The sequence below is a fragment of the Drosophila suzukii genome, assembly GCF_043229965.1.
Source record: "Drosophila suzukii chromosome 2 unlocalized genomic scaffold, CBGP_Dsuzu_IsoJpt1.0 scf_2c, whole genome shotgun sequence".
NCBI classification, from domain to species: Eukaryota; Metazoa; Arthropoda; class Insecta; order Diptera; family Drosophilidae; genus Drosophila; species Drosophila suzukii.
Window position 1 is genome coordinate 14,759,711 of NW_027255896.1, and position 27,505 is coordinate 14,787,215.

The 27,505-nt window shown below is 39.4% G+C and overlaps 2 protein-coding genes across 11 annotated transcripts in view; one reads left to right on the forward strand and one right to left on the reverse strand.

The window, feature by feature from the left end:
* The window catches only part of LOC139354007 (uncharacterized), a 978,888-nt gene that overhangs the window by 328,113 nt on the left and 623,270 nt on the right, over positions 1-27,505 (reverse strand). For 9 of the 10 annotated variants that reach the window (XR_011605075.1, XR_011605073.1, XR_011605072.1 and 6 more), the window contains exon 5: positions 26,627-27,228. Coding sequence is in view for 4 of the 10 variants with exons in the window: in XM_070998212.1 (XP_070854313.1) it covers positions 26,627-27,228 (602 nt within the window). In the remaining 6 variants the exon portion in view is untranslated. Of the gene's footprint in view, positions 1-24,137; positions 24,157-26,626; positions 27,229-27,505 lie in introns of those variants that run through there. The other variant, XM_070998215.1, reaches the window with a different exon arrangement.
* LOC139354013 (uncharacterized) overlaps positions 1-27,505 on the forward strand; it is a 171,067-nt gene that overhangs the window by 93,783 nt on the left and 49,779 nt on the right. The gene's annotated exons all lie outside the window — the stretch shown is intronic.

Here is a 27,505-nt window from a genome sequence, read left to right on the forward strand (position 1 = left end):
GTGCTTTTTGTAAGCCGCCTTATAGAGAGTGCCTGGGTTTCATAAGCAATGCATTCATCACAATAGTAGCGCAAGCCACTTCTCATGTCGATTGCATCGCGTACCAGGCCCGAATAGCCAAAGCATTTTGCATGAAAAATATTCTCACACGAATGGCACGGAATGCTCTGTTGTCCAGCCGAAATTAACGACTTGCATTTCTTTAAATTGCAGACAGCCATTATCGCGATATTCCGAACCACAGTGCCAAGAGAATAAAGCTACGCAAGTAAAAGAGAGAGTTAGAGAGCGGGAGAGAATGAGCGGGAGTAAGTAAGCTGGGGGAGCGTAAGTTCTAGATGTTCCAAAAACAAAGTTATAAGCGGGAGTGCGGGAGAGCGGGTAACTACCGTTTAGACACTTACCGCTCCAAACAGCGTTTGGAAGAAAAGAAGAAGGCAATTAGAAAAAAACAATAACAACAAACAGTGCACAGAGATTAGACGTGCAAACTAATTTTGTTAATTTAAACACAAAACAATCACTATGCACTCGTGAAGCGAACGGATGTTTTTAGGGACATAAATTGTTATATAGACGTATGAAAATATGAATTAAACCCCGAAATTCGGAGCGCAAGACAAAAACACGACCGTTCACTGAAATACTTTTTACTCGACAAAAAGTCATTACCTTAAACTTTAAACCATTCAAATCCAGTAAATTGTCAGAGCACAATGTTTGAAAATTATTTAAATCGGATTGCAAGTCGGAATGGAAAGAAGTATCCTTTTACTGCAGGCATAGTTAAACATCAGCTGCGTACATCAGTATCCAAGCTGAGGGAAGGTCATTTATAAATAAAGTAAAAAGTAGCGGTCCCAGGTAGCTCCCTTGTGGCACACCGGCGGTAAGAAGAGAGAGAATTTTTAAAAAGTAGTGACTGTGTTTTGCAATTCAGATAGATTAAGATTGTTCTTAAAAGATCAACAGGGAACCCTAATAAATCGAGTTTTCTAACCAGAAGAACGTGATTTTCAAAGTCAAATGCTTGAATAAAGTCAGCGTAAATGACGCATGCTTGAATACAGTTTTTAAGTCCCTTTATCACAAATTATGTAAGTTCCAAAAGGTTAGTGGTTGTTGATCTACATTTCACAAGCTAGTGTTGACACGGAGATATAACTGACAGAGTTGCAGCAAATGGAAAGTAATAATATTTTTAAAGCGCTTTGGGATGGCTGACAGCTTAGAGACACCTGTATATTTGCTTGCTTATACTTTGCTACCCTTCTTGTGGAGAGGAATTCCAAACGATTCCTTCCACATATCGGAAAATTGTGAATATTCCAAAGATAAGGTAAACCATTTGAGAAGGCATCAGTCCTCCGCGCCATATCTAAGAACGCTGTTAGGAGTTCCATCGGGACCAGGCGAATAGACGGGCCTAACGCGTTGAGGATCAACAAGAAGGGAGTTTTCATTTAAGGTGGGACAGAATATTAAATTCGACTTGGACACAGTTTAAGAGTAAGGCTGTGAAGAATGAGGTAAAGTAGAATATGTCGTTTAAAAAAACTTGGCAAAAAGATCGACTATTGCCTGATCAGTTGTCTAAGCCATTTACTAACAAGCATATCAATAAAATGAGTACAAATTCTCTTAGATATTTTTAGACAAAAGATTAATGTTGTTTTTTTTCAAGCCGCGATTTCACAAATACCACACGTTAGGATTTAAAACAACGTGTACAGATATGCCCATATATGTCTATATTAGCATAATTTAATCCACATAGGCTTTTCAAAAAGTTCATTTTGTTGTAAGCTATGCAAACATGTATCTTAAGTATACAAGATCGTGTAAGCTTAAAATATCATTCGAGAACCAAAAATCTGATTCCATGATTTAAGTTTAAACTTTTTTCGAGTTAGCCCTTTTACGTGTTATAATGTTCACCGCAGACTGACCTTCACGCCCTTACTGATCAATATTTATACCCGTTACTCGTAGAGTAAAAGGGTATACTAGATTCGTCGGAAAGTATGTAACAGGCAGAAGGAAGCGTTTCCGACCCCATGAAGTATATATATTCTTGATCAGGATCACTAGCCGAGTCGATCTAGCCATGTCCGTCTGTCCGTCTGTCCGTCTGTCCGTCTGACCGTCTGTCCGTCTGTCCGTCTGTCTGTCCGTCCGGATGAACGCTGAGATCTCGGAAACTATAAGAGCTTGGCTATTGAGATTTGGCGTACAGATTCCTGAGCTTCTTACGCAGCGCAAGTTTGTTTCAGTAGACTGCCACGCCCACTCTAACGCCCACAAACCGCCCAAAACTGTAACTCCTACAGTTTTGATGCTAGATAGAAAATTTTAACTGAAATGTATTGATCTCATCAAAACCTATCGATTGACCTAAAAAAAAGTTAGCCACGCCCACTTAAACGCCCACAAACCGCGAAAACCTGTGACGCCCACAATTTGCATGCTAGATAAAAAATTTTAACTGAAATGTATTGGTGTCGTCAATACCTATCGATTGATCCAAAAATAATTCTGCCACGCCCACTCTAACGCCCATAACGCTTAAATCTGTCTACCGCCGGAAGGTGGCGCATTTTAATTTCGCTTTGCTGCTTGCATATCTCCATTTCCCTTTGAGTAACGGGTATCTGATAGTCGAGATACTCGACTATAGCGTTCTTCCTTGTTTTAAATCAAAAAGATCTTAAATATTTAACTGAAATTTTAAATATTTTTAAATCAAAAAGATCTTAAATCTGGTGGACGTGGTGGACATTGGCAGATCGGAAGCTATGGACGGCCTCAAGAGATCGATGGCGCTCCGTCAAATAGGAATCAAGCTCAAGCTACGTAGGAATTTCGGCTTTATTTTGGATGTATTGCTCCCATAATGAGAGAGTGAGCTTTGGTAGTTTTGTTGAGCACATATACACCAGGGTAGGGTCCCAATTCTCAATACTAACACCGCAAAATTTTAAAAAAGTTAAGCAACCTTGAAAAGTGCGTTGAAGTTCTTTTAAGGCTGCTCCCGACTCCTGTGCTATGGATTGCACATTGAAAAGTGTTTTCAGGTGACTGTTCACCTGCAATCGCTTATTTTCGAAACGCTCAGTTAGGTTATTCCAGGCTGAGCGAAAACCATCATTGGTGAGTTGGGATCTTGAAACTATGGAATGAGTGGAATAATTTTTCAACGGGCGTTAGACTCGGATTGTCTATGTATGTTGCCGTGAAAAGGTCCCGGAAAGTCGGCCAGCGAAGATAATCGCCAAACCTCTGTGTCGATAGGAGGGAGCCGACAGCCATAAGACGTGGAACTTCGGGACGGAGTTACTGGAGCTTGAGGTATTTGGGAGGAGCCTTTTTGGATTTGTTCCATAAGCTGCGCGGCAAATATTTCATAAGTGGAGTACGTTTGGTAATACTTGGACTTTAGTATGGATTTCGCGTCTGCGGTGCTCTCGCCTGCAGCTATAATGCAGTCGGAGCGTATGTCGTATGCTGCCTTTACCGTTTGCCACAAGGAATTGAAGTGATCTCGTCGGATTTTACAGGCGGATAACGTTGGGGTAGGAGCACATGGAGCGTTCACAGTGGCCTCAAAGTGGATCAGGCAGTCAGCTGTGGCCATAAATCGGGTTAAAGCCGATTTTACTGATGTTGCCATGACGTTAAATAATTTAGAATTTTAATTCAGAAGTAAGGAAACGGATTGGAATCAAATTGTAATATAGGAACCAAATATAAATATATATGGTCACACTGTCGGATAGGCACTGTCGGATATGTGAAGAATTACGGACTTACATCTTTGGCGCTTTGTAACAATCTTTATCCGGAAAATCTAGTAATATAGAGGACACTAGATACACATGGACCAAAATTCTTTGCGCATTTGAAAGCTGTGAATGGCCACCAATGCCAAACATATCGAGAAGCATGTCAACTATTGGGTTTGCTTGAGAACGGTTCTCATTCGGATTTAACACTTGCGGATTCAGTAGTTTCATCAAATGCGTACCAAATTCGAACGCTGTTCGCAATTATCATCACCACATGTTTTCCTTCACAACCAATTCAGTTATGGAATAAATAAAAAGACGACATCTGTGAAGATATCTTGCATTGCTTGCGCATTCAAACGAAATCTACAATGAAGGATTGATTCTGATTGAGGATTAATGCTTGACTATTGCAAAAAAGCTACTGATTGAAGTAGGAATGATTGCGCCAAGTCGATCAATACACGATGCATTCAACCAAGAATTAAGTCGAGAGCTGCAATAAAATGTTGATACATTGCAGGAATTCGTTCGAAATAATGTGCCGTTGCTGAATGAACAGCAAAAACAAGTATACAAAACTGTTAAGGCGGGGTGGTTTGGGGTTTTTACGCGACGTGCATAGATGTTTATTTGTACACTTTAAAATAACAACAGCTTAAGCCTTACTTAACTTAAGCGCTCCAGAGCAGAGCGGTGACTTTGGGGAGAGATGGAAAGGGATAGCGGACGGCAGTGCAGTGGATAGAACTGCCGCTCGACACTGCCTCCTGAAATTAAACGCCCTTTTCACGTAAACAAAACATTAATGCAACGTGGATAATAATACTGGTGGACTATTCTTCCTGGACGCACCTGGAGGAACAGGGAAAACATTAATGTACATATATACTGTACTTGATGTACATAAACATATATCAAGATGTGACATAGCTTTGGTGTTAGCATCATCTGGAATTACGGCGACTCTCCTAGGTGGCGGTCGTACTGCACGTTCTGCGCTTAAGTTGCCGTTCAAATTAAACAGAATTGATTCTCCATCATGCAATATATCCCTATTCAGTGCAATGGGAAAGCTCATTGTTTGGGATGAGTACACAATGGCACATAAGAAATCACTTCAAGCACTTAACTTCACACTGAAGGATCTTCGGCGAAATAACAACATCTTTGGAGGTTTGAAAATATTATTGGCAGGCGATTTCAGGCAGACGTTGCCAGTAATTCCCGCCTGCAGATGAAGTGATTGCTTGCCTGAAGGCATCACCTTTATGGAATAACGTAAAAACATTATCGCTAACCACTAATATGAGAGTTCAACTTCAAAATGATCAAAGTGCAGTACAATTTTCCAAACATTTGTTAGCTGTTGCAAATGGAAAAGTCCCAGTTGATACGACATCTGGATTATTTACTCTTACCAACGACTTTTGCCGATTTGTAGACTCTCAGTTAGCTCTTATTGAAAGTGTTTTCCCAAACATTAGTGAGAATTATCAGAATTATGCTTGGTTAAGTCAACGAGCAATTCTTGCAGCAAAGAATAATGATGTACGCGCACTGAATTTCACCATTCAATCAAAAATGGCTGTCGATTTGGTGAAATACAAATCCTTTGATTACATAACAAATCCCGATGATGTAGTAAATTATCCAACGGAGTTGTTGAACTCTCTGGAGTTATCAGGATATACACCACATAATTTGCAACTCAAAGTTGGTACAGCAAAGTTGGTACTTTGCAACGGTACTCGACTTTCGGTAAAAAGACTTATGCCGAATTTGATTGAGGTAATCATTATTAACGGAAAGTACGCAACTGAAAATGAATGTATTCCTTGAATACCAATGATTCCGAATTATCTTCCGTTTGACTTCAAACGATTGCAATTTCTAGTTCGCCTCGCAATGACAATTAACAAGTCGCAAGGCAAATCATCATGGTTAAAATATGATCAGCAAACTTTAGTCTTGTGTCCAAAAGAACGCCAAGATCGTTTACTACAGTTGTTCTATCCAATGAACTCTCACTCAGCGTGTATGTCGAATATTGAGGATTGTCTCGACAAAAAGTCATTACTTTAAACTTTAAACCATTCAAATCCAGTAAATTGTCAGAGCACAATGTTTGAAAATTATTCAAATCGGATTGCAAGTCGGAATGGAAAGAAGTATCCTTTTACTGCAGGCATAGTTAAACATCAGCTGCGTACATCAGTATCCAAGCTGAGGGAAGGTCATTTATAAATAAAGTAAAAAGTAGCGGTCCCAGGTAGCTCCCTTGTGGCACACCGGCGGTAAGAAGAGAGAGAATTTTTAAAAAGTAGTGACTGTGTCTTGCAATTCGAGTTTTCTAACCAGAAGAACGTGATTTTCAGAGTCAAATGCTTGAATAAAGTCAGCGTAAATGACGCATGCTTGAATACAGTTTTTAAGTCCCTTTATCACAAATTATGTAAGTTCCAAAAGGTTAGTGGTTGTTGATCTACATTTCACAAGCTAGTGTTGACACGGAGATATAACTAACAGAGTTGCAGCAAATGGAAAGTAATAATATTTTTAAAGCGCTTTGGGATGGCTGACAGTTTAGAGATACCTGTATATTTGCTTGCTTATACTTTGCTATCCTTCTTGTGGAGAGGAATTTCAAACGATTCCTTCCACATATCGGAAAATTGTGAGTATTCCAAAGATAAGGTAAACCATTTGAGAAGGCATCAGTCCTCCGCGCCATATCTAAGAACGCTGTTAGGAGTTCCATCGGGACCAGGCGAATAGACGGGCCTAACGCGTTGAGGATCAACAAGAAGGGAGTTTTCATTTAAGGTGGGACAGAATATTAAATTCGACTTGGACACAGTTTAAGAGTAAGGCTGTGAAGAATGAGGTAAAGTAGAATATGTCGTTTGAAAAAACTTGGCAAAAAGATCGACTATTGCCTGATCAGTTGTCTAAGCCATTTACTAGCAAGCATATCAATAAAATGAGTACAAATTCTCTTAGATATTTTTGGACAAAAGATTAATGTTGTTTTTTTTCAAGTCGCGATTTCACAAATACCACACGTTAGGACTTAAAACAACGTGTACAGATATGCCTATATATGTCTATATTAGCATAATTTAATCCCCATAGGCTTTTCAAAAAGTTCATTTTGTTGTAAGCTATGCAAATATGTATCTTAAGTATATAAGATCGTGTAAGCTTAAAATATCATTCGAGAACCAAAAATCTGATTCCATGATTTAAGTTTAAACTTTTTTCGAGTTAGCCCTTTTACGTGTTATAATGTTCACCGCAGACTGACCTTCACGGCCTTATTGATCAATATTTTTAAATCAAAAAGATCTTAAATCTGGTGGACGTGGTGGAAATTGGCAGATCGGAAGCTATCGACGGCCTCAAGAGATCGATGGCGCTCCGTCAAATAGGAATCAAGCTCAAGCCACGTAGGAATTTCGGCTTTATTTTGGATGTATTGCTCCCATAATGAGAGAGTGAGCTTTGGTAGTTTTGTTGAGCACATATACACCAGGGTAGGATCCCAATTCTCAATACTAACACCGCAAAATTTTAAAAAAGTTAAGCAACCTTGAAAAGTGCGTTGAAGTTCTTTTAAGGCTGCTCCCGACTCCTGTGCTATCGCTTATTTTTGAAACGCTCAGTTAGGTTATTCCAGGCTGAGTGAAAACCATCATTGGTGAGTTGGGATCTTGAAACTATGGAAAGAGTGGAATAATTTTTCAACGGGCGTTAGACTCGGATTGTCTATGTATGTTGCCGTGAAAAGGTCCCGGAAAGTCGGCCAGCGAAGAAAATCGCCAGAGAAAACCTCTGTGTCGATAGGAGGGAGCCGACAGCCATAAGACGTGGAATTTTGGGACGGAGTTACTGGAGCTTGAGGTATTTGGGAGGAGCCTTTTTGGATTTGTTCCATAAGCTGCGCGGAAAATATTTCATAAGTGGAGTACGTTTGGTAATACTTGGACTTTAGTATGGATTTCGCGTCTGCGGCGCTCTCGCCTGCAGCTATAATGCAGTCGGAGCGTATGTCGTATGCTGCCTTTACCGTTTGCCACAAGGAATTGAAGTGATCTCGTCGGATTTTACAGGCGGATAACGTTGGGGTAGGAGCACATGGAGCGTTCACAGTGGCCTCAAAGTGGATCAGACAGTCAGCTGTGGCCATAAATCGGGTTAAAGCGGATTTTACTGATGTTGCCATGACGTTAAATAATTTAGAATTTTAGTTCAGAAGTAAGGAAACGGATTGGAATCAAATTGTAATATAGGAACCAAATATAAATATATATGGTCACACTGTCGGATAGGCACTGTCGGATATGTGAAGAATTACGGACTTACATCTTTGGCGCTTTGTAACAATCTTTATCCGGAAAATCTAGTAGTATAGAGGACACTAGATAATACGGATCTCTCAGATGGTAAATCCGTTGTGTCAAATTCGGATTTTAGATGTCCAACCAAAAACATTTCGGAATGGTCCATTTTTTACTAATATTGACTAAGTTTAGAATGTTGTTGTTGGGAAACCGATTTTTTCGAATAAAGTTCTGGCTGGAACACATGGACCAAAATTCTTTGCGCATTTGAAAGCTGTGAATGGCCACCAATGCCAAACATGTCGAGAAGCATGTCAACTATTGGGTTTGCTTGAGAACGGTTCTCATTGGGATTTAACACTTGCGGATTCAGTAGTTTCATCAAATGCGTACCAAATTCGAACGCTGTTCGCAATTATCATCACCACATGTTTTCCTTCACAACCAATTCAGTTATGGAATAAATAAAAAGACGACATCTGTGAAGATATCTTGCATTGCTTGCGCATTCAAACGAAATCTACAATGAAGGATTGATTCTGATTGAGGATTAATGCTTGACTAGTGCAAAAAAGCTACTGATGGAAGTAGGAATGATTGCGCCAAGTCGATCAATACACGTTGCATTCAACCAAGAATTAAGTCGAGAGCTGCAATAAAATGTTGATACATTGCAGGAATTCGTTCGAAATAATGTGCCGTTGCTGAATGAACAGCAAAAACAAGTATACAAAACTGTTAAGGCGGGGTGGTTTGGGGTTTTTACGCGACGTGCATAGATGTTTATTTGTACACTTTAAAATAACAACAGCTTAAGCCTTACTTAACTTAAGCGCTCCAGAGCAGAGCGGTGACTTAGGGGAGAGATGGAGAGGGAGAGCGGACGGCAGTGCAGTGGATAGAACTGCCGCTCGACACTGCCTCCTGAAATTAAACGCCCTTTTCACGTAAACAAAACATTAATGCAACGTGGATAATAATACTGGTGGACTATTCTTCCTGGACGCACCTGGAGGAACAGGGAAAACATTAATGTACATATATACTGTACTTGATATACATAAACATATATCAAGATGTGACATAGCTTTGGCGTTAGCATCATCTGGAATTACGGCGACTCTCCTAGATGGCGGTCGTACTGCACGTTCTGCGCTTAAGTTGCCACTCAATTTAAACAGAATTGACTGTCCATCATGCAATATATCCCGATTCAGTGCAATGGGAAAGCTCATTGTTTGGGATGAGTGCACAATGGCACATAAGAAATCACTTCAAGCACTTAACTTCACACTGAAGGATCTTCGGCGAAATAATAACATCTTTGGCGGTTTGAAAATATTGTTGGCAGGCGATTTCAGGCAGACGTTGCCAGTAATTCCCCGTGGAACGCCTGCAGATGAAGTGATTGCTTGCCTGAAGGCATCACCTTTATGGAATAACGTAAAAACATTATCGCTAACCACTAATATGAGAGTTCAACTTCAAAATGATCAAAGTGCAGTACAATTTTCCAAACATTTGTTAGCTGTTGCAAATGGAAAAGTCCCAGTTGATACGACATCTAAATTATTTACTCTTACCAACGACTTTTGCCGATTTGTAGACTCTCAGTTAGCTCTTATTGAAAATGTTTTCCCAAACATTAGTGAGAATTATCAGAATTATGCTTGGTTAAGTCAACGAGCAATTCTTGCAGCAAAGAATAATGATGTACGCGCACTGAATTTCACCATTCAATCAAAAATGGCTGTCGATTTGGTGAAATACAAATCCTTTGATTACATAACAAATCCCGATGATGTAGTAAATTATCCAACGGAGTTTTTGAACTCTCTGGAGTTATCAGGATATCCACCACATAATTTGCAACTCAAAGTTGGTACAGCAAAGTTGGTACTTTGCAACGGTACTCGACTTTCGTTAAAAAGACTTATGCCGAATTTGATTGAGGTTATCATTATTAACGGAAAGTACGCAACTGAAAATGAATGTATTCCTTGAATACCAATGATTCCGACTTATCTTCCGTTTGACTTCAAACGATTGCAATTTCTAGTTCGCCTCGCAATGACAATTAACAAGTCGCAAGGCAAATCATCATGGTTAAAATATGATCAGCAAACTTTAGTCTTGTGTCCAAAAGAACGCCAAGATCGTTTACTACAGTTGTTCTATCCAATGAACTCTCACTCAGCGTGTATGTCGAATATTGAGGATTGTCTCGACAAAAAGTCATTACCTTAAACTTTAAACCATTCAAATCCAGTAAATTGTCAGAGCACAATGTTTGAAAATTATTCAAATCGGATTGCAAGTCGGAATGGAAAGAAGTATCATTTTACTGCAGGCATAGTTAAACATCAGCTGCGTACATCAGTATCCAAGCCGAGGGAAGGCCATTTATAAATAAAGTAAAAAGTAGCGGTCCCAGGTAGCTCCCTTGTGGCACACCGGCGGTAAGAAGAGAGAGAATTTTTAAAAAGTAGTGACTGTGTTTTGCAATTCAGATAGATTAAGATTGTTCTTAAAGGACCAACAGGGAACCCTAATAAATCGAGTTTTCTAACCAGAAGAACGTGATTTTCAGAGTCAAATGCTTGAATAAAGTCAGCGTAAATGACGCATGCTTGAATACAGTTTTTAAGTCCCTTTATCACAAATTATGTAAGTTCCAAAAGGTTAGTGTTGTTGATCTACATTTCACAAGCTAGTGTTGACACGGAGATATAACTGACAGAGTTGCAGCAAATGGAAAGTAATAATATTTTTAAAGCGCTTTGGGATGGCTGACAGTTTAGAGATACCTGTATATTTGCTTGCTTATACTTTGCTACCCTTCTTGTGGAGAGGAATTTCAAACGATTCCTTCCACATATCGGAAAATTGTGAATATTCCAAAGATAAGGTAAGCCATTTGAGAAGGCATCAGTCCTCCGCGCCATATCTAAGAACGCTGTTAGGAGTTCCATCGGGACCAGGCGAATAGACGGGCCTAACGCGTTGAGGATCAACAAGAAGGGAGTTTTCATTTAAGGTGGGACAGAATATTAAATTCGACTTGGACACAGTTTAAGAGTAAGGCTGTGAAGAATGAGGTAAAGTAGAATATGTCGTTTGAAAAAACTTGGCAAAAAGATCGACTATTGCCTGATCAGTTGTCTAAGCCATTTACTAGCAAGCATATCAAGAAAATGAGTACAAATTCTCTTAGATATTTTTAGACAAAAGATTAATGTTGTTTTTTTTCAAGCCGCGATTTCACAAATACCACACGTTAGGATTTAAAACAACGTGTACAGATATGCCTATATATGCCTATATTAGCATAATTTAATCCACATAGGCTTTTCAAAAAGTTCATTTTGTTGTAAGCTATGCAAACATGTATCTTAAGTATACAAGATCGTGTAAGCTTAAAATATCATTCGAGAACCAAAAATCTGATTCCATGATTTAAGTTTAAACTTTTTTCGAGTTAGCCCTTTTACGTGTTATAATGTTCACCGCAGACTAACCTTCACGCCCTTATTGATCAATATTTTTAAATCAAAAAGATCTTAAATATTTAACTGAAATTTTAAATATTTTTAAATCAAAAAGATCTTAAATCTGGTGGACGTGGTGGAAATTGGCAGATCGGAAGCTATCGACGGCCTCAAGAGATCGATGGCGCTCCGTCAAATAGGAATCAAGCTCAAGCCACGTAGGAATTTCGGCTTTATTTTGGATGTATTGCTCCCATAATGAGAGAGTGAGCTTTGGTAGTTTTGTTGAGCACATATACACCAGGGTAGGGTCCCAATTCTCAATACTAACACCGCAAAATTTTAAAAAAGTTAAGCAACCTTGAAAAGTGCGTTGAAGTTCTTTTAAGGCTGCTCCCGACTCCTGTGCTATGGATTGCACATTGAAAAGTGTTTTCAGGTGACTGTTCACCTGCAATCGCTTATTTTCGAAACGCTCAGTTAGGTTATTCCAGGCTGAGCGAAAACCATCATTGGTGAGTTGGGATCTTGAAACTATGGAATGAGTGGAATAATTTTTCAACGGGCGTTAGACTCGGATTGTCTATGTATGTTGCCGTGAAAAGGTCCCGGAAAGTCGGCCAGCGAAGATAATCGCCAAACCTCTGTGTCGATAGGAGGGAGCCGACAGCCATAAGACGTGGAACTTCGGGACGGAGTTACTGGAGCTTGAGGTATTTGGGAGGAGCCTTTTTGGATTTGTTCCATAAGCTGCGCGGAAAATATTTCATAAGTGGAGTACGTTTGGTAATACTTGGACTTTAGTATGGATTTCGCGTCTGCGGTGCTCTCGCCTGCAGCTATAATGCAGTCGGAGCGTATGTCGTATGCTGCCTTTACCGTTTGCCACAAGGAATTGAAGTGATCTCGTCGGATTTTACAGGCGGATAACGTTGGGGTAGGAGCACATGGAGCGTTCACAGTGGCCTCAAAGTGGATCAGGCAGTCAGCTGTGGCCATAAATCGGGTTAAAGCGGATTTTACTGATGTTGCCATGACGTTAAATAATTTAGAATTTTAGTTCAGAAGTAAGGAAACGGATTGGAATCAAATTGTAATATAGGAACCAAATATAAATATATATGGTCACACTGTCGGATAGGCACTGTCGGATATGTGAAGAATTACGGACTTACATCTTTGGCGCTTTGTAACAATCTTTATCCGGAAAATCTAGTAATATAGAGGACACTAGATAATACGGATCTCTCAGATGGTAAATCCGTTGTGTCAAATTCGGATTTTAGATGTCCAACCAAAAACATTTCGGAATTGTCCATTTTTTACTAATATTGACTAAGTTTAGAATGTTGTTGTTGGGAAACCGATTTTTTCGAATAAAGTTCTGGCTGGAACACATGGACCAAAATTCTTTGCGCATTTGAAAGCTGTGAATGGCCACCAATGCCAAACGTATCGAGAAGCATGTCAACTATTGGGTTTGCTTGAGAACGGTTCTCATTGGGATTTAACACTTGCGGATTCAGTAGTTTCATCAAATGCGTACCAAATTCGAACGCTGTTCGCAATTATCATCACCACATGTTTTCCTTTACAACCAATTCAGTTATGGAATAAATAAAAAGACGACATCTGTGAAGATATCTTGCATTGCTTGCGCATTCAAACGAAATATACAATGAAGGATTGATTCTGATTGAGGATTAATGCTTGACTATTGCAAAAAAGCTACTGATTGAAGTAGGAATGATTGCGCCAAGTCGATCAATACACGATGCATTCAACCAAGAATTAAGTCGAGAGCTGCAATAAAATGTTGATACATTGCAGGAATTCGTTCGAAATAATGTGCCGTTGCTGAATGAACAGCAAAAACAAGTATACAAAACTGTTAAGGCGGGGTGGTTTGGGGTTTTTACGCGACGTGCATAGATGTTTATTTGTACACTTTAAAATAACAACAGCTTAAGCCTTACTTAACTTAAGCGCTCCAGAGCAGAGCGGTGACTTAGGGGAGAGATGGAGAGGTAGAGCGGACGGCAGTGCAGTGGATAGAACTGCCGGTCGACACTGCCTCCTGAAATTAAACGCCCTTTTCACGTAAACAAAACATTAATGCAACGTGGATAATAATACTGGTGGACTATTCTTCCTGGACGCACCTGGAGGAACAGGGAAAACATTAATGTACATATATACTGTACTTGATATACATAAACATATATCAAGATGTGACATAGCTTTGGCGTTAGCATCATCTGGAATTACGGCGACTCTCCTAGATGGCGGTCGTACTGCACGTTCTGCGCTTAAGTTGCCACTCAATTTAAACAGAATTGACTGTCCATCATGCAATATATCCCGATTCAGTGCAATGGGAAAGCTCATTGTTTGGGATGAGTGCACAATGGCACATAAGAAATCACTTCAAGCACTTAACTTCACACTGAAGGATCTTCGGCGAAATAACAACATCTTTGGCGGTTTGAAAATATTGTTGGCAGGCGATTTCAGGCAGACGTTGCCAGTAATTCCCGCCTGCAGATGAAGTGATTGCTTGCCTGAAGGCATCACCTTTATGGAATAACGTAAAAACATTATCGCTAACCACTAATATGAGAGTTCAACTTCAAAATGATCAAAGTGCAGTACAATTTTCCAAACATTTGTTAGCTGTTGCAAATGGAAATGTCCCAGTTGATACGACATCTGGATTATTTACTCTTACCAACGACTTTTGCCGATTTGAAGACTCTCAGTTAGCTCTTATTGAAATTGTTTTCCCAAACATTAGTGAGAATTATCAGAATTATGCTTGGTTAAGTCAACGAGCAATTCTTGCAGCAAAGAATAATGATGTACGCGCACTGAATTTCACCATTCAATCAAAAATGGCTGTCGATTTGGTGAAATACAAATCCTTTGATTACATAACAAATCCCGATAATGTAGTAAATTATCCAACGGAGTTTTTGAACTCTCTGGAGTTATCAGGATATCCACCACATAATTTGCAACTCAAAGTTGGTACAGCAAAGTTGGTACTTTGCAACGGTACTCGACTTTCGGTAAAAAGACTTATGCCGAATTTGATTGAGGTAATCATTATTAACGGAAAGTACGCAACTGAAAATGAATGTATTCCTTGAATACCAATGATTCCGACTTATCTTCCGTTTGACTTCAAACGATTGCAATTTCTAGTTCGCCTCGCAATGACAATTAACAAGTCGCAAGGCATATCATCATGGTTAAAATATGATCAGCAAACTTTAGTCTTGTGTCCAAAAGAACGCCAAGACCGTTTACTACAGTTGTTCTATCCAATGAACTCTCACTCAGCGTGTATGTCGAATATTGAGGATTGTCTCGACAAAAAGTCATTACCTTAAACTTTAAACCATTCAAATCCAGTAAATTGTCAGAGCACAATGTTTGAAAATTATTCAAATCGGATTGCAAGTCGGAATGGAAAGAAGTATCCTTTTACTGCAGGCATAGTTAAACATCAGCTGCGTACATCAGTATCCAAGAAGAAGAGAGAGAATTTTTAAAAAGTAGTGACTGTGTCTTGCAATTCGAGTTTTCTAACCAGAAGAACGTGATTTTCAGAGTCAAATGCTTGAATAAAGTCAGCGTAAATGACGCATGCTTGAATACAGTTCTTAAGTCCCTTTATCACAAATTATGTAAGTTCCAAAAGGTTAGTGGTTGTTGATCTACATTTCACAAGCTAGTGTTGACACGGAGATATAACTGACAGAGTTGCAGCAAATGGAAAGTAATAATATTTTTAAAGCGCTTTGGGATGGCTGACAGTTTAGAGATACCTGTATATTTGCTTGCTTATACTTTGCTACCCTTCTTGTGGAGAGGAATTTCAAACGATTCCTTCCACATATCGGAAAATTGTGAATATTCCAAAGATAAGGTAAACCATTTGAGAAGGCATCAGTCCTCCGCGCCATATCTAAGAACGCTGTTAGGAGTTCCATCGGGACCAGGCGAATAGACGGGCCTAACGCGTTGAGGATCAACAAGAAGGGAGTTTTCATTTAAGGTGGGACAGAATATTAAATTCGACTTGGACACAGTTTAAGAGTAAGGCTGTGAAGAATGAGGTAAAGTATAATATGTCGTTTGAAAAAACTTGGCAAAGAGATCGACTATTGCCTGATCAGTTGTCTAAGCCATTTACTAGCAAGCATATCAATAAAATGAGTAAAATTCTCTCAGATATTTTTAGACAAAAGATTAATGTTGTTTTTTTCAAGCCGCGATTTCACAAATACCACACGTTAGGATTTAAAACAACGTGTACAGATATGCCTATATATGTGTATATTAGCATAATTTAATCCACATAGGCTTTTCAAAAAGTTCATTTTGTTGTAAGCTATGCAAACATGTATCTTAAGTATACAAGATCGTGTAAGCTTAAAATATCATTCGAGAACCAAAAATCTGATTCCATGATTTAAGTTTAAACTTTTTTCGAGTTAGCCCTTTTACGTGTTATAATGTTCACCGCAGACTGACCTTCACGGCCTTATTGATCAATATTTTTAAATCAAAAAGATCTTAAATATTTAACTGAAATTTTAAATATTTTTAAATCAAAAAGATCTTAAATCTGGTGGACGTGGTGGAAATTGGCAGATCGGAAGCTATCGACGGCCTCAAGAGATCGATGGCGCTCCGTCAAATAGGAATCAAGCTCAAGCCACGTAGGAATTTCGGCTTTATTTTGGATGTATTGCTCCCATAATGAGAGAGTGAGCTTTGGTAGTTTTGTTGAGCACATATACACCAGGGTAGGGTCCCAATTCTCAATACTAACACCGCAAAATTTTAAAAAAGTTAAGCAACCTTGAAAAGTGCGTTGAAGTTCTTTTAAGGCTGCTCCCGACTCCTGTGCTATGGATTGCACATTGAAAAGTGTTTTCAGGTGACTGTTCACCTGCAATCGCTTATTTTCGAAACGCTCAGTTAGGTTATTCCAGGCTGAGCGAAAACCATCATTGGTGAGTTGGGATCTTGAAACTATGGAATGAGTGGAATAATTTTTCAACGGGCGTTAGACTCGGATTGTCTATGTATGTTGCCGTGAAAAGGTCCCGGAAAGTCGGCCAGCGAAGATAATCGCCAAACCTCTGTGTCGATAGGAGGGAGCCGACAGCCATAAGACGTGGAACTTCGGGACGGAGTTACTGGAGCTTGAGGTATTTGGGAGGAGCCTTTTTGGATTTGTTCCATAAGCTGCGCGGCAAATATTTCATAAGTGGAGTACGTTTGGTAATACTTGGACTTTAGTATGGATTTCGCGTCTGCGGTGCTCTCGCCTGCAGCTATAATGCAGTCGGAGCGTATGTCGTATGCTGCCTTTACCGTTTGCCACAAGGAATTGAAGTGATCTCGTCGGATTTTACAGGCGGATAACGTTGGGGTAGGAGCACATGGAGCGTTCACAGTGGCCTCAAAGTGGATCAGGCAGTCAGCTGTGGCCATAAATCGGGTTAAAGCCGATTTTACTGATGTTGCCATGACGTTAAATAATTTAGAATTTTAATTCAGAAGTAAGGAAACGGATTGGAATCAAATTGTAATATAGGAACCAAATATAAATATATATGGTCACACTGTCGGATAGGCACTGTCGGATATGTGAAGAATTACGGACTTACATCTTTGGCGCTTTGTAACAATCTTTATCCGGAAAATCTAGTAATATAGAGAACACTAGATAATACGGATCTCTCAGATGGTAAATCCGTTGTGTCAAATTCGGATTTTAGATGTCCAACCAAAAACATTTTGGAATTGTCCATTTTTTACTAATATTGACTAAGTTTAGAATGTTGTTGTTGGGAAACCGTTTTTTTTCGAATAAAGTTCTGGCTGGAACACATGGACCAAAATTCTTTGCGCATTTGAAAGCTGTAAATGGCCACCAATGCCAAACATATCGAGAAGCATGTCAACTATTGGGTTTGCTTGAGAACGGTTCTCATTGGGATTTAACACTTGCGGATTCAGTAGTTTCATCAAATGCGTACCAAATTCGAACGCTGTTCGCAATTATCATCACCACATGTCTTCCTTCACAACCAATTCAGTTATGGAATAAATAAAAATACGACATCTGTGAAGATATCTTGCATTGCTTGCGCATTCAAACGAAATATACAATGAAGGATTGATTCTGATTGAGGATTAATGCTTGACTATTGCAAAAAAGCTACTGATTGAAGTAGGAATGATTGCGCCAAGTCGATCAATACACGATGCATTCAACCAAGAATTAAGTCGAGAGCTGCAATAAAATGTTGATACATTGCAGGAATTCGTTCGAAATAATGTGCCGTTGCTGAATGAACAGCAAAAACAAGTATACAAAACTGTTAAGGCGGGGTGGTTTGGGGTTTTTACGCGACGTGCATAGATGTTTATTTGTACACTTTAAAATAACAACAGCTTAAGCCTTACTTAACTTAAGCGCTCCAGAGCAGAGCGGTGACTTAGGGGAGAGATGGAGAGGGAGAGCGGACGGCAGTGCAGTGGATAGAACTGCCGCTCGACACTGCCTCCTGAAATTAAACGCCCTTTTCACGTAAACAAAACATTAATGCAACGTGGATAATAATACTGGTGGACTATTCTTCCTGGACGCACCTGGAGGAACAGGGAAAACATTAATGTACATATATACTGTACTTGATATACATAAACATATATCAAGATGTGACATAGCTTTGGCGTTAGCATCATCTGGAATTACGGCGACTCTCCTAGATGGCGGTCGTACTGCACGTTCTGCGCTTGAGTCGCCACTCAATTTAAACAGAATTGACTCTCCATCATGCAATATATCCCGATTCAGTGCAATGGGAGAGCTCATTGTTTGGGATGAGTGCACAATGGCACATAAGAAATCACTTCAAGCACTTAACTTCACACTGATGGATCTTCGGCGAAATAACAACATCTTTGGCGGTTTGAAAATATTGTTGGCAGGCGATTTCAGGCAGACGTTGCCAGTAATTCCCCGTGGAACGCCTGCAGATGAAGTGATTGCTTGCCTGAAGGCATCACCTTTATGGAATAACGTATTATCGCTAACCACTAATATGAGAGTTCAACTTCAAAATGATCAAAGTGCAGTACAATTTTCCAAACATTTGTTAGCTGTTGCAAATGGAAATGTCCCAGTTGATACGACATCTGGATTATTTACTCTTACCAACGACTTTTGCCGATTTGAAGACTCTCAGTTAGCTCTTATTGAAAATGTTTTCCCAAACATTAGTGAGAATTATCAGAATTATGATTGGTTAAGTCAACGAGCAATTCTTGCAGCAAAGAATAATGATGTACGCGCACTGAATTTCACCATTCAATCAAAAATGGCTGTCGATTTGGTGAAATACAAATCCTTTGATTACATAACAAATCCCGATGATGTAGTAAATTATCCAACGGAGTTTTTGAACTCTCTGGAGTTATCAGGATATCCACCACATAATTTGCAACTCAAAGTTTGTACAGCAAAGTTGGTACTTTGCAACGGTACTCGACTTTCGGTAAAAAGACTTATGCCGAATTTGATTGAGGTAATCATTATTAACGGAAAGTACGCAACTGAAAATGAATGTATTCCTTGAATACCAATGATTCCGACTTATCTTCCGTTTGACTTCAAACGATTGCAATTTCTAGTTCGCCTCGCAATGACAATTAACAAGTCGCAAGGCAAATCATCATGGTTAAAATATGATCAGCAAACTTTAGTCTTGTGTCCAAAAGAACGCCAAGATCGTTTACTACAGTTGTTCTATCCAATGAACTCTCACTCAGCGTGTATGTCGAATATTGAGGATTGTCTCGACAAAAAGTCATTACCTTAAACTTTAAACCATTCAAATCCAGTAAATTGTCAGAGCACAATGTTTGAAAATTATTCAAATCGGATTGCAAGTCGGAATGGAAAGAAGTATCCTTTTACTGTAGGCATAGTTAAACATCAGCTGCGTACATCAGTATCCAAGAAGAAGAGAGAGAATTTTTAAAAAGTAGTGACTGTGTTTTGCAATTCAGATAGATTAAGATTGTTCTTAAAAGATCAACAGGGAACCCTAATAAATCGAGTTTTCTAACCAGAAGAACGTGATTTTCAGAGTCAAATGCTTGAATAAAGTCAGCGTAAATGACGCATGCTTGAATACAGTTCTTAAGTCCCTTTATCACAAATTATGTAAGTTCCAAAAGGTTAGTGGTTGATCTACATTTCACAAGCTAGTGTTGACACGGAGATATAACTGACAGAGTTGCAGCAAATGGAAAGTAATAATATTTTTAAAGCGCTTTGGGATGGCTGACAGTTTAGAGATACCTGTATATTTGCTTGCTTATACTTTGCTACCCTTCTTGTGGAGAGGAATTTCAAACGATTCCTTCCACATATCGGAAAATTGTGAATTGTGCCATATCTAAGAACGCTGTTAGGAGTTCCATCGGGACCAGGCGAATAGACGGGCCTAACGCGTTGAGGATCAACAAGAAGGGAGTTTTCATTTAAGGTGGGACAGAATATTAAATTCGACTTGGACACAGTTTAAGAGTAAGGCTGTGAAGAATGAGGTAAAGTATAATATGTCGTTTGAAAAAACTTGGCAAAGAGATCGACTATTGCCTGATCAGTTGTCTAAGCCATTTACTAGCAAGCATATCAATAAAATGAGTAAAATTCTCTCAGATATTTTTAGACAAAAGATTAATGTTGTTTTTTTCAAGCCGCGATTTCACAAATACCACACGTTAGGATTTAAAACAACGTGTACAGATATGCCTATATATGTGTATATTAGCATAATTTAATCCACATAGGCTTTTCAAAAAGTTCATTTTGTTGTAAGCTATGCAAACATGTATCTTAAGTATACAAGATCGTGTAAGCTTAAAATATCATTCGAGAACCAAAAATCTGATTCCATGATTTAAGTTTAAACTTTTTTCGAGTTAGCCCTTTTACGTGTTATAATGTTCACCGCAGACTGACCTTCACGGCCTTATTGATCAATATTTTTAAATCAAAAAGATCTTAAATATTTAACTGAAATTTTAAATATTTTTAAATCAAAAAGATCTTAAATCTGGTGGACGTGGTGGAAATTGGCAGATCGGAAGCTATCGACGGCCTCAAGAGATCGATGGCGCTCCGTCAAATAGGAATCAAGCTCAAGCCACGTAGGAATTTCGGCTTTATTTTGGATGTATTGCTCCCATAATGAGAGAGTGAGCTTTGGTAGTTTTGTTGAGCACATATACACCAGGGTAGGGTCCCAATTCTCAATACTAACACCGCAAAATTTTAAAAAAGTTAAGCAACCTTGAAAAGTGCGTTGAAGTTCTTTTAAGGCTGCTCCCGACTCCTGTGCTATGGATTGCACATTGAAAAGTGTTTTCAGGTGACTGTTCACCTGCAATCGCTTATTTTCGAAACGCTCAGTTAGGTTATTCCAGGCTGAGCGAAAACCATCATTGGTGAGTTGGGATCTTGAAACTATGGAATGAGTGGAATAATTTTTCAACGGGCGTTAGACTCGGATTGTCTATGTATGTTGCCGTGAAAAGGTCCCGGAAAGTCGGCCAGCGAAGATAATCGCCAAACCTCTGTGTCGATAGGAGGGAGCCGACAGCCATAAGACGTGGAACTTCGGGACGGAGTTACTGGAGCTTGAGGTATTTGGGAGGAGCCTTTTTGGATTTGTTCCATAAGCTGCGCGGCAAATATTTCATAAGTGGAGTACGTTTGGTAATACTTGGACTTTAGTATGGATTTCGCGTCTGCGGTGCTCTCGCCTGCAGCTATAATGCAGTCGGAGCGTATGTCGTATGCTGCCTTTACCGTTTGCCACAAGGAATTGAAGTGATCTCGTCGGATTTTACAGGCGGATAACGTTGGGGTAGGAGCACATGGAGCGTTCACAGTGGCCTCAAAGTGGATCAGGCAGTCAGCTGTGGCCATAAATCGGGTTAAAGCCGATTTTACTGATGTTGCCATGACGTTAAATAATTTAGAATTTTAATTCAGAAGTAAGGAAACGGATTGGAATCAAATTGTAATATAGGAACCAAATATAAATATATATGGTCACACTGTCGGATAGGCACTGTCGGATATGTGAAGAATTACGGACTTACATCTTTGGCGCTTTGTAACAATCTTTATCCGGAAAATCTAGTAATATAGAGAACACTAGATAATACGGATCTCTCAGATGGTAAATCCGTTGTGTCAAATTCGGATTTTAGATGTCCAACCAAAAACATTTTGGAATTGTCCATTTTTTACTAATATTGACTAAGTTTAGAATGTTGTTGTTGGGAAACCGTTTTTTTTCGAATAAAGTTCTGGCTGGAACACATGGACCAAAATTCTTTGCGCATTTGAAAGCTGTAAATGGCCACCAATGCCAAACATATCGAGAAGCATGTCAACTATTGGGTTTGCTTGAGAACGGTTCTCATTGGGATTTAACACTTGCGGATTCAGTAGTTTCATCAAATGCGTACCAAATTCGAACGCTGTTCGCAATTATCATCACCACATGTCTTCCTTCACAACCAATTCAGTTATGGAATAAATAAAAAGACGACATCTGTGAAGATATCTTGCATTGCTTGCGCATTCAAACGAAATATACAATGAAGGATTGATTCTGATTGAGGATTAATGCTTGACTATTGCAAAAAAGCTACTGATTGAAGTAGGAATGATTGCGCCAAGTCGATCAATACACGATGCATTCAACCAAGAATTAAGTCGAGAGCTGCAATAAAATGTTGATACATTGCAGGAATTCGTTCGAAATAATGTGCCGTTGCTGAATGAACAGCAAAAACAAGTATACAAAACTGTTAAGGCGGGGTGGTTTGGGGTTTTTACGCGACGTGCATAGATGTTTATTTGTACACTTTAAAATAACAACAGCTTAAGCCTTACTTAACTTAAGCGCTCCAGAGCAGAGCGGTGACTTAGGGGAGAGATGGAGAGGGAGAGCGGACGGCAGTGCAGTGGATAGAACTGCCGCTCGACACTGCCTCCTGAAATTAAACGCCCTTTTCACGTAAACAAAACATTAATGCAACGTGGATAATAATACTGGTGGACTATTCTTCCTGGACGCACCTGGAGGAACAGGGAAAACATTAATGTACATATATACTGTACTTGATATACATAAACATATATCAAGATGTGACATAGCTTTGGCGTTAGCATCATCTGGAATTACGGCGACTCTCCTAGATGGCGGTCGTACTGCACGTTCTGCGCTTGAGTCGCCACTCAATTTAAACAGAATTGACTCTCCATCATGCAATATATCCCGATTCAGTGCAATGGGAGAGCTCATTGTTTGGGATGAGTGCACAATGGCACATAAGAAATCACTTCAAGCACTTAACTTCACACTGATGGATCTTCGGCGAAATAACAACATCTTTGGCGGTTTGAAAATATTGTTGGCAGGCGATTTCAGGCAGACGTTGCCAGTAATTCCCCGTGGAACGCCTGCAGATGAAGTGATTGCTTGCCTGAAGGCATCACCTTTATGGAATAACGTATTATCGCTAACCACTAATATGAGAGTTCAACTTCAAAATGATCAAAGTGCAGTACAATTTTCCAAACATTTGTTAGCTGTTGCAAATGGAAATGTCCCAGTTGATACGACATCTGGATTATTTACTCTTACCAACGACTTTTGCCGATTTGAAGACTCTCAGTTAGCTCTTATTGAAAATGTTTTCCCAAACATTAGTGAGAATTATCAGAATTATGATTGGTTAAGTCAACGAGCAATTCTTGCAGCAAAGAATAATGATGTACGCGCACTGAATTTCACCATTCAATCAAAAATGGCTGTCGATTTGGTGAAATACAAATCCTTTGATTACATAACAAATCCCGATGATGTAGTAAATTATCCAACGGAGTTTTTGAACTCTCTGGAGTTATCAGGATATCCACCACATAATTTGCAACTCAAAGTTTGTACAGCAAAGTTGGTACTTTGCAACGGTACTCGACTTTCGGTAAAAAGACTTATGCCGAATTTGATTGAGGTAATCATTATTAACGGAAAGTACGCAACTGAAAATGAATGTATTCCTTGAATACCAATGATTCCGACTTATCTTCCGTTTGACTTCAAACGATTGCAATTTCTAGTTCGCCTCGCAATGACAATTAACAAGTCGCAAGGCAAATCATCATGGTTAAAATATGATCAGCAAACTTTAGTCTTGGGTCCAAAAGAACGCCAAGATCGTTTACTACAGTTGTTCTATCCAATGAACTCTCACTCAGCGTGTATGTCGAATATTGAGGATTGTCTCGACAAAAAGTCATTACCTTAAACTTTAAACCATTCAAATCCAGTAAATTGTCAGAGCACAATGTTTGAAAATTATTCAAATCGGATTGCAAGTCGGAATGGAAAGAAGTATCCTTTTACTGTAGGCATAGTTAAACATCAGCTGCGTACATCAGTATCCAAGAAGAAGAGAGAGAATTTTTAAAAAGTAGTGACTGTGTTTTGCAATTCAGATAGATTAAGATTGTTCTTAAAAGATCAACAGGGAACCCTAATAAATCGAGTTTTCTAACCAGAAGAACGTGATTTTCAGAGTCAAATGCTTGAATAAAGTCAGCGTAAATGACGCATGCTTGAATACAGTTCTTAAGTCCCTTTATCACAAATTATGTAAGTTCCAAAAGGTTAGTGGTTGATCTACATTTCACAAGCTAGTGTTGACACGGAGATATAACTGACAGAGTTGCAGCAAATGGAAAGTAATAATATTTTTAAAGCGCTTTGGGATGGCTGACAGTTTAGATACCTGTATATTTGCTTGCTTATACTTTGCTACCCTTCTTGTGGAGAGGAATTTCAAACGATTCCTTCCACATATCGGAAAATTGTGAATTGTGCCATATCTAAGAACGCTGTTAGGAGTTCCATCGGGACCAGGCGAATAGACGGGCCTAACGCGTTGAGGATCAACAAGAAGGGAGTTTTCATTTAAGGTGGGACAGAATATTAAATTCGACTTGGACACAGTTTAAGAGTAAGGCTGTGAAGAATGAGGTAAAGTATAATATGTCGTTTGAAAAAACTTGGCAAAGAGATCGACTATTGCCTGATCAGTTGTCTAAGCCATTTACTAGCAAGCATATCAATAAAATGAGTAAAATTCTCTCAGATATTTTTAGACAAAAGATTAATGTTGTTTTTTTCAAGCCGCGATTTCACAAATACCACACGTTAGGATTTAAAACAACGTGTACAGATATGCCTATATATGTGTATATTAGCATAATTTAATCCACATAGGCTTTTCAAAAAGTTCATTTTGTTGTAAGCTATGCAAACATGTATCTTAAGTATACAAGATCGTGTAAGCTTAAAATATCATTCGAGAACCAAAAATCTGATTCCATGATTTAAGTTTAAACTTTTTTCGAGTTAGCCCTTTTACGTGTTATAATGTTCACCGCAGACTGACCTTCACGGCCTTATTGATCAATATTTTTAAATCAAAAAGATCTTAAATATTTAACTGAAATTTTAAATATTTTTAAATCAAAAAGATCTTAAATCTGGTGGACGTGGTGGAAATTGGCAGATCGGAAGCTATCGACGGCCTCAAGAGATCGATGGCGCTCCGTCAAATAGGAATCAAGCTCAAGCCACGTAGGAATTTCGGCTTTATTTTGGATGTATTGCTCCCATAATGAGAGAGTGAGCTTTGGTAGTTTTGTTGAGCACATATACACCAGGGTAGGGTCCCAATTCTCAATACTAACACCGCAAAATTTTAAAAAAGTTAAGCAACCTTGAAAAGTGCGTTGAAGTTCTTTTAAGGCTGCTCCCGACTCCTGTGCTATGGATTGCACATTGAAAAGTGTTTTCAGGTGACTGTTCACCTGCAATCGCTTATTTTCGAAACGCTCAGTTAGGTTATTCCAGGCTGAGCGAAAACCATCATTGGTGAGTTGGGATCTTGAAACTATGGAATGAGTGGAATAATTTTTCAATGGGCGTTAGACTCGGATTGTCTATGTATGTTGCCGTGAAAAGGTCCCGGAAAGTCGGCCAGCGAAGATAATCGCCAGAGAAAACCTCTGTGTCGATAGGAGGGAGCCGACAGCCATAAGACGTGGAACTTCGGGACGGAGTTACTGGAGCTTGAGGTATTTGGGAGGAGCCTTTTTGGATTTGTTCCATAAGCTGCGCGGCAAATATTTCATAAGTGGAGTACGTTTGGTAATACTTGGACTTTAGTATGGATTTCGCGTCTGCGGTGCTCTCGCCTGCAGCTATAATGCAGTCGGAGCGTATGTCGTATGCTGCCTTTACCGTTTGCCACAAGGAATTGAAGTGATCTCGTCGGATTTTACAGGCGGATAACGTTGGGGTAGGAGCACATGGAGCGTTCACAGTGGCCTCAAAGTGGATCAGACAGTCAGCTGTGGCCATAAATCGGGTTAAAGCGGATTTTACTGATGTTGCCATGACGTTAAATAATTTAGAATTTTAACTCAGAAGTAAGGAAACGGATTGGAATCAAATTGTAATATAGGAACCAAATATAAATATATATGGTCACACTGTCGAATAGGCACTGTCGGATATGTGAAGAATTACGGACTTACATCTTTGGCGATTTGTAACAATCTTTATCCGGAAAATCTAGTAATATAGAGGACACTAGATAATACGGATCTCTCAGATGGTAAATCCGTTGTGTCAAATTCGGATTTTAAAAAAGGTATTTATATTGTCACATATTTTATTTAATTTTTGTCAAGAGATGTTTACTCAGATATATTAAAGATGCGATTCTCAAGACTTTCTTAAATACCTACTTAGTTATTATGACTTAGCCAGAAATTGTTAATATGTCTAAAGTAATTAGAAAGATATTAGGTGTTTTCAGTACTAACCGTTCATGGGGCGTCCAATGGGATAGTTTCTCGGTACTGCGCCACCCCAGGTACGGCTGCCGGTATGAATTACGCAATCCGCCGTTTGCGATAGCCACGGACATGAAGCTACTATTAATATAGGCTCCACGTGCAAAGTTTCCGCGCTGCGAGACACTTGGTGACGTCTGAGTGGAGCTGAGGTGCGAGGTGGACCAGCGCGTGGCACTCACGCCCGTCTGTCCAGTAGCTGAGCCGTGACCCGCGATCGGGACGCAAGGATAGGTGTTATGGCCGCCGTGATGACTATTTGCCGAGGGACTCATCAGGAGGGGACTTCGATCCGATCCCAGCGAGCTGAGAGAGGTAGTCTTTGAGTTGAGCCCCAGCCAACGTCCTGACTCCTGTGTGCCTTTGCGGGTAAAGTTGCCAAGCTGAAGTCCACCGGAAATTGAGTTTGTGGCGGCATTGCCGACATCTGGTAACTTTCGGATCTGTTTATTGTAATCACGGTACCAATCTGGTATATTGAGCCGCTGAAGCGATGCCTGGACGCGCAGTTGGTGTTCGCTCAAGGCGGCCGTACTGTGGTCATGCGACTTCTGCAGTTCGTTCTCGGGGGGCTGTAAGTGAACAAAAAGCGAAACTGACAATAAGCTTCATACGTTCAAATGACTTTTTCGGTATTATTTGTTAATTTAAAAGGAATTTATCAGACTTAAAAAACGACTTACAGTCACTACATTGCTAAAAAAAATTCACATTTTCAATGTTTGTCGAGTTGTAGCTCAATATACTCAATGTACCGATTTCATTTATTCCGCAATGTTAGTTGTAAATAAAACATATATTACCTTGGTTGGTTAAAAGCAACTCGTGATATAAATTAAAGCGCGGAGA